This window comes from Pundamilia nyererei, unplaced genomic scaffold (assembly GCF_000239375.1).
Source record: "Pundamilia nyererei isolate P.nyererei 1_Seehausen unplaced genomic scaffold, PunNye1.0 scaffold00083, whole genome shotgun sequence".
In the NCBI taxonomy this organism is placed as follows: Eukaryota; Metazoa; Chordata; class Actinopteri; order Cichliformes; family Cichlidae; genus Pundamilia; species Pundamilia nyererei.
In genome coordinates this window covers 416,843-428,556 of record NW_005187484.1, presented here as the reverse complement: position 1 = coordinate 428,556, position 11,714 = coordinate 416,843, and the positions used below count along the sequence as shown (strand labels likewise).

The window sequence follows — 11,714 nt, the reverse complement described above, 5'->3', positions numbered from 1 at the left end:
GGTCAAAATCACAATAAATGTTATGAATTACTCTGGATATTGTATGATCTGCATGGTCTAAAGACATTCAGCTATATCACAGAAAGGGTCTTTGGTGGGGGGGTGTTGCTGAAGGTTTAAAAGATCACCGAGACACTTACAGAGATACAAATACATATGTACAAATGCAATGAACAATGTTATAACTCATATTTATATCCAGGTTCTTTCATTTCATTCAGTACATGGAAGACTTAGACATCTGAACAATCATCAAGACAGAAGTGGCTGTAGTGTCAATTATTTTGAAATCTGCTTAGAGTTCAGGGTCTTCTTGCACATTATCAGCAACACATCTTCAACACATATCAACAAATCATCAACCCAATGAAATACAAAACACCCCCCCACCCCCACCCCCAATATCTATCTGATTACAAGAAATAATTTGAGGCAGAGGAAGGTGGAGGATTATCCAGTCTGAGCCCTTTATGAAATCAAGAAATTTGGAGATTTTGAAAGCATTTGTCCACTTATAGTTAAGACACAACAAGACAATTTATAGATAAGAAAAATATAAAATCTTATTAACACTGGAGATTTTGCAGTTGCAGGTACGTAAACAATAAGTCACTGAGATGAGGAGAAGGGGGAGAAAAAGAAAAAAAGATTACAGTAATGTGGAATGTTGTTTCAGAGATAACCTGCACTGTCCCCCCCAGTGGTTTAAGATATAACGACCAAAAGCATAAATAAGAATTCTCCCTCAACCTGCAACCCACTTCTTTAAAAGCACTAAAAGCTGCTGTACTTGTATTTCAGCATAATACATAAATATACACAACAGCTTCACAACAATGAGATCTTATTAAGACAAGATTTTTATTGGGACGTAAATGCTTTTCTTGTTTATAGCAGTCCAGTTTCAGCAGCGCCAGTCAGGGAGTGGAGTCAAGTCTTCCAGTATCAAAATGAGCTGAAGAGGAGAAGAGAACAAACACAATTGAAGAGTGATTGAACATTTAGGTTCAGTTTGAAAATTCTTCAGAGCACCAGTTAAATACTCACTGAGCTAGTCTTCAGCAGCCGTACTGCCTTTAACTGGATCTTTGACCCTCATCTGTGACATGGAGACACATTATTTAGAAGGGTAGAAAACCAGATTAGTGCACTAAAGAAAGTGATGTGAAATACTGCTCAGCTCCCAGTTCTTGTTTTAGAAAGATCCTTCTTCACATTGACCCAAAATACTTTGATCTTATTACAGGCAAACACATAAACAGTGTTTGGGGCCGTTTCTGCTTTTATAACAACTGTTTTCAAGCAGAAACAAAGGGAGCAGCACCATTGCAGCACATTGGAGCAGTGAGATCAAACTTTAAATTCTTCACTGCATATTGCAACTCACTGTTACCAGTCACCAAGAATTGATAACATGAGCAGTTGAACTGTTAATTTCATCAGATCATTGATTTTACTGACAAAGACAACACAAACATGCTGCTGTAACACACCACAGTGAGCCAATGAGCTCTGTTTTCATGAACTAAAATTCAGATATTAAAACTGCCTTTTTTTCCTACATAAGAGATCTCAATAAATGTGAAGGGCAACAAAGAAATACTGCTCCACCCTCCAGCAGGTCTAATATACAGTCCTCAGTCACCTCATCAAGCTCCTTCTGCGTTTCCTCCTCCATACGTCGTATGTCATCCATCGTCAGATCAATCCATTTGTCTAACCAGCAGAACACCTGTCTGTGGAATTTGGTGAACAAACGCTTCTCTTGCTGAACAGAGGGGACGTGTGAAAGACAGTCAGGACACACTGGAATTTATTGTTTTTTGTGCAGAAATATGTGCATTAGGTTATATTTATTCTGCACTTTTTATTTCATACCTTCTGAATGAAGTTTTCTACTTTGTTCTGCAGTCCAAACCACTTAAAGTTAACAGTGACTAGCTTGTAGGCACACATGTGTGGACAGTCACTTTTGTTTGGTAGCTCCTTCTGAAAACACACAGAGGTACACACAACATAAATACACAAAGTCTCCAGACCTGTAAACACAGTCAATTCAGAGCTTTAATGAAGTGAGCCACAGTGAAGAGAAGGAGGGAGCGTACCTTCCAGTCAGGTCCCAGAGGCCCTCTGCCCGTCTTCTCCGACCTAACCTTGGCTGGATCCTCATCTTCTTTGTAATCCTAAAAATGAATACAAGCAATACAATGTAGCTTGTAACAGGGCACATTCATCATTTATAATATTAACACTAGAACCAAGGGGGTCATTTCAACACTTGCCATTATAAAATCCAGTAACTCTTAAATTAAACCGCCCATCATCTCATATTTCCTGACTTTCCTTAAACATCAGCTCATTTGTTAAATACTGCATTTTGGAGTATGTGGGATCAAAAGGACAAGAAAAAAAAAAACCCCAAAAAAACCCCACACACACACACGCGCACACACACGCACACACGCGCACACACACACACCACTTGTAGCTTCCGGCCAGTATCAGCAGCTCCAACCTGACCGGGTCCTTTTATCTTTTTCTTTGTTGTTATTGTGTTTCTTGCTGCTGTTACAACCTAATGTCCCCTTGTGGGACAATTAAAGGATTATTCTATTCTATTCTAGAACCACCGACATCATTTTGACCCCAAAGAAATGAATTGAATGTGTTACTGCAAAACACCAGGGTTTTTTTTAAGCAACACTATTGTTTACACACATTCTGACATGAAGGCTAATATCGCATGAGCCAGAGCTAGCTAGAGCTGATTGATAAATAAATATATAGAGGACTGTAGCTAGAAAAAAAGATTAGTAATGACTGGCGGGGTGGTGAGTGTAACTGAACATGTTGACAACCGTGCTGGTTGTTGGCTGTTCTTAGCAGCGGGGGACCTGTAGCTAAACTAAGCTGACAGTCCAGAGAGAATTCATCCAAAAGAATGAAGAGAAAAGAGCACAGCAGCCACACAGGTTTTAGCGCAAATACCACATTACTAAAAATTTATTTTTTAATGAAATAATCTAGATAATTGATAAAACACCCCAAAAATCATCTTATATACCAGTTTTGTCAAATCTTACTTAAAATGTGATGAAAAACTAACAAATTAACTAACATCAAATGTCCTATGCTGGGAGTTCTGGTTTTATGTGTATGGCACAACAGCACGAATGTTTATTCTTTACCTTTAAGACATATAAACAATATAAAAACCTAAGAGTGACTAAAATATGACTCCCAGGATACATTATTTCGATTTACTTACTGACTTTTTCCCCCTTCAATGAAGACATTAAAATGTACTTGCAAGTGCAGGAGTAAGACAAATGGCTGACCCATTTTTTACAAGTGACCTTCAGCACAAATCAAGTTCAGCATCTCTCATATAAAGCGTAACAAACAGTAAACTGATGTACTCAATGTTTAAGAAAACAGGTGTGCTAACTCAACCATCACAGGTTCAAAATAAATAAAATGATCACACCTAAAGACGGTTTGTTTGTTTTTTTCAAATCACATACCTTTGAATCTATTTGTCTTTTGTCAGCAATGTCAATGTAAACAACTTCAACATCCTTCCATGTGTCTGGATCTAGTCCATGCACCTGCAGACAAGGAAAAATAAAATAAAATATATATATATCTTCATATTTGGTTGGTTGCCTGATAAATACAGGGAACAGGTCAGACTTAAAATGAAAAGCTGCATAATAATGACCTATTGGTTAATGACAAACTTAACTGCTGCCCCTTAATTCAAAGATATAAAACTGCAGCAGTGCTTTAGCTGTCTTTTCCATAAATATGAAGATTGATGAGTAATCAATATGCAGGTATGACACAATCAAGATAAAGTTACACATGCATATGCACAAAACCTTGTGTTTACTTTGACCCTTGCATACTAGTAAACGGTAGTTGTTGCTGCTGCAACATAATAGCTGGATCAGGGCATCAGTGAGCTCCTGGTGGTGCGTGGCTATATTTTGAGGTGTTGGACAGATGCATAACACGCCAAAGATTGTGCCTTCTTGTCACGTTCTGTTGCACCACAGCAGGTGAAATAAACTCACAACGGTTTAAACTTTCTGACGATATCCCTAAAGTCCAGCTTTGTGTTATAATGAGATGATCAAGTCTTTGAGCAGTGTATACTTTCAATTTAAGATACGCTGCCCTGCTCCACATCTGTGTGCAGATGTCCTTGGACACCATCTGCTGACTCACCGGGAGCATGCTCAGAAGTCCTTACAGTCACACAGATTGGGTCCTCCTACGATTTCAATTATTAACTTTGACTTCTGGTGCGATTTTAAATCCAGGAATTTCACAATGTGCATCGCAATATTTTGAACTTGAATACCTCATTTATCAAGATCCAAAGTCATTTTGAAAACATATGGTAGATCTAAGTGGTCAAGTACTGTGTGCACTTACATTCTCCTGATCCCCCATATCAGGCTTGTGCCACGTCTCGATCTTGATCATGAAATTGTCTTTCATGTATTCATTCTGTAAGAATGAGTGAGACACGATCAGGTTAACTAACACTAAGGGCAATGTAGCTCCTGTGAAGTTTAAATTGAACTTTTATCCGAACCATCAAAAGAAAATAATACATACTGTGAGGACTGCAGCAGAAACAAAGTGGACCAAGTTGGGAAGATAATGCAGAGAGGGAAAGATTTCAGATAAGTCAGATTTTAAACTTCAGTTTTTTGTGTAATTTCACACAAACGCATTTCTGGTGTCTCGCCTCACACATGTGAGGTGAGACATTGTAAGCATGTGAGTGTGTGTGTGTGTGTGTGTGTGTGTGTGTGTGTGTGTGTGTGTGTGTGTGTGTGTGTGTGTGTGTGTGGACTCACTGGTTCGACAGTATGGATATGCATTCCAGGCCTTCTCGTGAACAGTCAGAGAACCTTTTGGAGCAATTTTAGCGATGAAACCTGACACTTTACTGCAGAGAGAAACAGGCAAATGTTAATGTAGCCACATAAAACTGTAATATAATAAGACACAGATTATCATCAAGCAGTTTCTTTACATCCCACTCTGCTTTCTGGAAAAACATTTTTTTATTACAGAGCAACAGAGATGGGAATCATTCTCATCTCTGTTAAGCTGAGCAAAAAGCAGGTGAGGTCAAAGTTGTGGTCTCCACAGGGCAAAGTTTTTCCAGTGCTCTCTGCAAAATGATTTCATTTGCAATTAGGGGAAATAGTAAGAATAATCAGTGTTTTTACAACTTTTTGTGTAGTATTTCAACCGCTTTCAACATAGTACAGCGTGTTTGAAGCTGAGCTGCGCTGCTTACGTCTGCAGGTGGTAGATCTTGTGGGTGTACTGTCCCTTCTCTCCATCTTTTTCATAGGGCTCGTTCTTCAGCACCTCCACACCGTCCCCTCCACCCGTCTCATTCTTACTGGCCTCTGCTACTGTGTAGAGCTGACCCACTTGGTACTGGAAGGACAAAAGTAGAAAGGAGGATTGAAACTACAATGAACTATGTGAAAGATCATCATTTGTGATAAAATCTGTCTCTATTGACCAAGAGTTTCCAAGTGTGCAGACAGCACGTCATGTCAAGAGTGATCGTCACCATGCTAACATTGCCTGAGGTTCTGAGGGAGAACATCCATCAGACAGGATAAACTGTGGTCTGTGCTAGTGTGCCAGCGCTGGCACATTCAGGAGCTTTTGGCTATATAAACACATCTTCACTCACCACCTACACTGTCTGCTTCCCTGTAACTCACTTTCCAAAGATGAAAATCAAGCTGAGACACTGTAGGAGATCCGGATACAGTGTCATTCCAGTGGTGAATGAAACAATGTTATATGGGAGATCAGCCAAACGTAAATCCAGGCAAGGTTTATGATTTTTAGTTCAATGCGTCAAAAGAAAAACAGATAGGAGAGCATTTAAAAGGTAGGTTAAAAAACCTCTCTTTAAAAAGCCTGTCATGACCTGAGTTAACCATTTATGTAAAATGAGCCCGAGTTAACCATTTTCCAATATGTCCCTACACACAGACTTCAGCAGTGTAAAGCATTTCCATGACTTGTTCTTCCCCACATCTTCCCTCCCCTAACGTTTCCCGAGTCAGGCAAAAGTGTGTGACTCACTTCACTGGTGGTGTCAGCCACACACCGTACACACACGTCACCCAGAGCTGTAAAACCTGGTTCCAGAGGAACCAGACAAACAAATGACTGCTATTTTTTTTTATGGTTGGCTCTTCTTACTCTTTGTGGATTTCGGTTAAAGTTGCCACATGTACTGCCTCCTGTAGTTTAGCTGGACAAGTACAATCTAGCCCTGCCCTCCACTCCTTAAACCAAAGAAGTTGGTGACCCATTTTTCTTGCTGTGGATGCTCAGTTTTGATGCCGTGAATAGAAACTCAGGAATGTGGTTTGCCATGTGTAACCAGTGTGCCTCGTCATTGCCGCTGATGTCTCACAGTCTTTCAGAAGCAGTCAGGGGGCAGGAACCATGTGTAGGTGCAGACAACAATCACTACTGGAAAACATGTTTGGGCAAAGAGCTCAAACTGTTAGTCAGGGGAAAAAGTGAACCTGCCAGCTTGCATCATACGATCTCCAAACAAAAACAAGGTGCAGAATGTGACTGAACGGTTTACTGGTTTAATGAGAGCAGGAATCACTGGATTAAAGTCTTACTCGGCATTCATTTAAGAGGACAAGTGTTAGAACGACTCAAATGGTTGCTCGTTGAAACACCTTAACATACCACACCTTCAGAATTTGCGATGCTGTGCTTTGACATTTAAGTTTTGTAATAGGATTAGAAATTCAAATGAAAAAAAAGAATTGAATAAGCAATTTCATGTTTTATAAGAATCTGATTGTAAACGTATTTTTCAGTCTTTCTGAAAGTATATTCCAGAGTTTCCATTTTCTTTTTAGGACCACATTAAGCATCCTCATCACAAGTATGTTGCTATTGCTCAAAGCGATTCAGGATTGCATCAAAAAATATCAGCAAACTGAACGGGTCTGTGGCTATGAGACCAAACACAAGTCCTACTCCAGGTTCAGCACATCAGTGCAGAGCTGTTCTGTTGTGTTGCCACACCAACAGTCTTCACTCACACCCCTCACAACTTTCAAATCTGCTTCCCTGAGACTCAGAGTAGACACAGTGGAGGAGATTGGGTTTTTGTTTTATATCCCTGAATGTTACAATCACACCTTGCACTGTGGAGTGAAACGCCACGCCACTGGTCTTTCAGCTTTTTAAAAAAAAAAAAAAAAAGGAAATAGAGATTACCAATCACAAATTGTCAAACTATACCTGCCAGCATTTCAACTCAATATAATTAATTACCGTTTATGTTTATATTAAACATAGACAACAAAAAAGAGGAAATATTAATTAGTATTCCCACTGCACAACTGTAGTTTCTAACCTGTAACCCACCCAACATTACTTCTAAACACTACAGCTGTCTCACATTGACTGCACAAATAAATGAACTACACAAAATAGAGCAGCCCCCTCCCCATACAGTCACACACAGTCACACCTCAACCAAGGCAATTGAGGATTAAACCTGCAAACTTTCACACTGAATCGGATCACCGAGCAAGCCGGTTGCATAGCTGTGATTATGTTGCTTAGTGAAATACTGGCTTCTGCTCTCTGTAAAGCAAAAGAAAAACTGTTGTATGGAACATGAGGATTAAGAGGTAGAATGAGCCAGAGAAATAAAGGTTTCATAACGTGAAAATCTGTAAGATAAATGTCTAAAGTTACAGAAGCTGCTCTCTTGAAGGTTTGGGGCCATCCGCTGCTAAGGCAAATTAAACACAGCTTAATGAATCCTGGACCTGGCATGTAGTACAGACCAACTACAAGAGCACAATATGCAAGTGAAACCGCTTAGATTTAATAAAGTCCATGCATTAATAAATAAAATTTGCTGATCAACAGGCTTGAAATTTGTAAAAGTACTTTATCTGGGAAAAATGAAGACTAGGTACTGTCACAGCAATGACAACCGTCACTAGAGAAAAGAGACAGTAGTGAATCGGTGAAGGGCATAAAACAGTTTCACAGAACTGTCTAATGTTGCTTAAAATAGTCATTTCAAAAAGAAAGAAATAATGCAGTAACTGTGTGAATCAATGACAAGGGTATACAGGAGCCAGCAAGTGGAAGATGCCGATGGTTACAGTGTCCATCACTGATGGTATTAAAGTAAATGAGTAAGTCCTTACCTCCTCCACTGAAACAGGCAGAACAACTCGGCTGTAAGAGAAAGAACACATCGCAGTCAGAAACCTCTGCCCAAATCTGCAAATCATTTTACATCTAACACCAGCTGCCCATTCACATGATGCCAGCTTATTGATGAACTGATGAAAAACTGCTTCCAGACTAGGTGGCAACATCCACGGCTGAATATTGAGGCAGGAAGAGGACCAAAAGTTCCTCTAATAAATGCAGATTCCACAAACTTCCATGTAAAGTTGCAGAGATGAAATCAGCGCATTTACCAACTGCTAGAAGAAGCAGCTTTAGCCTCAATGCTCAACTGCTCTTCATAACACTTTACCACTTGAATTTGGTTAAGATGGGAATTAGTGTCACTTTGGCAGATCCGCCAACAACAGCAGCTCTGGCAGGTCACTGCACCCAGGCCTCGCCTCAGTGCGTTTGTGGTCAGGATCTCTTCTGAGAACGGACTGGACCTCTTGACCGTGTTTTTGATGCTTTTTGGAGCACATAATGACCTGATAAATACTATTACTCTGGTTTGCTTCAGTATTTTTAATAGTCTGGTACTGCACTAATTAGTGAATATTGGTGTCTGCATTTTGCACAGATTCCAGAGACTGGATATAAAAGCTGGAAATTACCATTGGGGCGTCCCCTTTGGTTTCTATACCAATTGTTCTTACTTTGCGTGCAGCCACTGTCAGTAAGTGGCCAGCATTAGAGGCTTTAGTGATGAGCTACTTGTTAACGATAGCAAACTTGATTACCAAGTTGCATCCACAAACAGGCTGTCAGTTAAACATTTTAATAATCAATACAAATTATGTGCATTTATCTTGTTGGATGCATTTTAGTTTTTGTTGTATTATTATCTAAATTACTTTAATTCAACAGCAACCAGGACAATATTTGATTATTGTAATTATTTTTTTAAATTTACATTTGCTGAGTTTGCCCTAAAATAGAGGTTTTAATAAATAAATTCATAGAAGTTACCTTCTACCACAATATTTGGTGAACTCTCCTATAGAATCAGTGTTAGATTCTTCAAGTGCCACACCTCTGATGTCATGTTGGCTACACCCATCTTTTCTATGCAGTCTTTGTCCACCTATTTGATTTATTATTATTTTTTGGGTGGTGTTGGCTATTTCTACACCTTTAGGAGCGACTTACTGGAATACTTGTGGCACGTTCCTTTAACTGGGAGCTATGGAACTGATATAATTTCTGAGTCCGAGTACCCAGAACCTGGAGGCGCAGCCATAAAGATAGCAAATATCACATACAATGCTCCCTCTTCCAGAGGCTCCAGCTTGTTCAGACCCTGCACAACAACATCATGATTTATAGGAATGAATCATTATCACTAGGAAGTAACACGGCAGTCAGTTCTCTGCAACCACAGGAACCTAGAAATGAGGAAGCGGAAATTATGAAGCTGTAATCAAGACCGCTGCAGAACCCAAACAAACAATGCAGACGTTTTTAGAGGAAACTCTACGTGTGTGCGCATGTGCTCTGCGTGCGTAGCCTCCTCTCCTATGTCATAACACAATCCCCACCTGCTTTAGCCTGAGTATTTGCAGGCATGAAGGTGACAGAACATGAGGTTACGTTTCTGTGACCATAAACTGGAAGAAAAAGCAGCACTGGGCAATCCTCTTTAACGCCTGAGCCTCTTATTGTACTTTGCACTGTGGTCAAATGACAGCCATGTCAGAGGTGTCAGCCAGCCATGATTGGCACATGACACTATCGCGGTAAAAGCACCCGGCAGCTGATTCTTCCCATTTGAGGCGCATGTGATAAACTGGCATTATGAGCTCCTGATCTTGTTAAACGTTCTCAAACTCCTCCCCAATTCTTATGGTTTTCCTGACAAGTTCGAGGCTAAGCAAGTATGAATTACTATATTTTACATTTACAACATCTCGTTGAAATGTTACACTTCGGTTTATATTACATACTGTAATAAACTCTTTAAGTCAAAGAAAGTTTAACTTTTCGAGTTTTCTCGCGGCACTCCTTCCTACTAATCTGAAGTGTGATGTCAGCAGTGGATTTACCTCTGCTGACAGCGCCTAGCCGAACCTAAAGTTTGACGGTGTCCTGGAGTTCTGCCGTTTGAAACTTTACACCCTGTGACTAAATCATTTCCTGAGTGGTCCTTTATTTCTGCCATCCTGCTAACGACTCAGTAACACTTTAAACTGCTAAAAGCTCAGCTGACTTCAAAGAGCAAACAAATACATTCATCCTGCTGTAATGGTCCATATTTCAACACAAACGCGTCCCGGCTCGCTCCTTTGTCGGGTGGAAGGCGACAAAGTTCAGATACTCACAACTCTTTAATCAGCATGTCGGTCGTGTCCGTACAAAATGCTGCATACGAGATAGAAAACTTCTTCTCTGTGACAGGAGCACTTCATTCACTGCCTGCCGCTGGGGTTCACTCCGGGAAACTCCGGCTTTCCTTCCTGTGTGTGAGCGAAGGGGCGCGGCGGGAAGGAAGGAGGCGGCACACACCTTTAGCTCAGGTGCCTCCGTGTGACGTTCACGTGCAGTCGTGAAACCTTCGACCAGTCTTTAAATGAACGTTTAAGTTGCCTTTTCTTGTTATCACTTTCCTTTAAATATCTTCTCACAGTGTCATTTATTTAGTTTATTCTCGCAGCCAACACACCGCATCGTTTATAGCCTGAGCTAATCTGCAATGACCCTAGTTGGGGCCTTTAAAACACACATTAAACACACATTAAAACACAAAAATCAAACACAACAAAAACAGAGACTGCAGTATAATATAACATCATAGCAAAACAGCAGCTTATTCATATCTGTATGACTGGTTCATTTTTAATAAGTGTTTCAGTTTAATGTTAAAAATGCTCAACTCCTGAAGGCAAAGAACAGAAATGAAAATTTCCATTGAGGCGCCTTTCAATTTCCAGTGGATGCTCCACACTATACTGAACACAGAGCTCTCCAAGGAACCACAAGGTCACTGAGCATTATGTAAACAGAGATTAGATTAGTGAATGTGACAAAACTGTCAACATCTAACATGTTTACTTTCTTACGCACTTTGCAGCGGTGCACGCTTATAGGTTGAATGTCTGTTGTTGTAACTATTCTGCTACTGTCAATGCTTCTGTTCCGGTATCAAAACCAGTCAAATAATTGTAAAATAATGGGGTAGGTATCAGTTTAATAGCTCTGGTGGGAAGCAGAAACCACAAAACGGACGTTTTCACACACTTTAAAGCTCATCTTTACTGTCTATGCATGGCACACTGATTTCTGTGAACTTAACAGATGTGTCCGCATGTGTTAATATCAAATAGATGGTGCATAACTGAGACATTTTCTAGTGAGTCTCATGATTGCTTGTGTGTTTTTTTTTCATTTAGATCTTTGATCCTACCTCACCAAGTATCCGATAATAATGTACATTTCCTTGT

General features: G+C 40.0%; 1 protein-coding gene across 1 annotated transcript; it reads right to left on the bottom strand.

The window, feature by feature from the left end:
- Positions 1–175: 175 nt before the first annotated feature.
- On the bottom strand, positions 176–10,809 carry LOC102202797 (phosphatidylinositol transfer protein alpha isoform-like). The gene is made up of 12 exons (XM_005738315.1): positions 10,596–10,809; positions 8,250–8,280; positions 5,321–5,466; positions 4,872–4,963; positions 4,627–4,634; positions 4,441–4,515; positions 3,525–3,608; positions 2,106–2,183; positions 1,879–1,989; positions 1,646–1,768; positions 1,048–1,099; positions 176–955 (listed from the first exon to the last, which is right to left on the bottom strand). Exons 1-11 carry the CDS (start codon positions 10,610–10,612, stop codon positions 1,052–1,054), a joined length of 813 nt encoding a protein of 270 aa, XP_005738372.1. The 5' UTR covers positions 10,613–10,809; the 3' UTR covers positions 176–955; positions 1,048–1,051.
- Positions 10,810–11,714: the final 905 nt, after the last annotated feature.

What these genes read in the sequence shown, in the direction of transcription:
- LOC102202797 (XM_005738315.1), bottom strand. An exon ending in ATATGGGGGATCAGGAGAAT is followed by an intron (nt 3,609 to 4,440) that starts GTAAGTGCACAC and finishes CCTTGTCTGCAG; the next exon opens with GTGCATGGACTAGATCCAGA. An exon ending in CTCTGGGACCTGACTGGAAG is followed by an intron (nt 1,990 to 2,105) that starts GTACGCTCCCTC and finishes GTGTGTTTTCAG; the next exon opens with AAGGAGCTACCAAACAAAAG.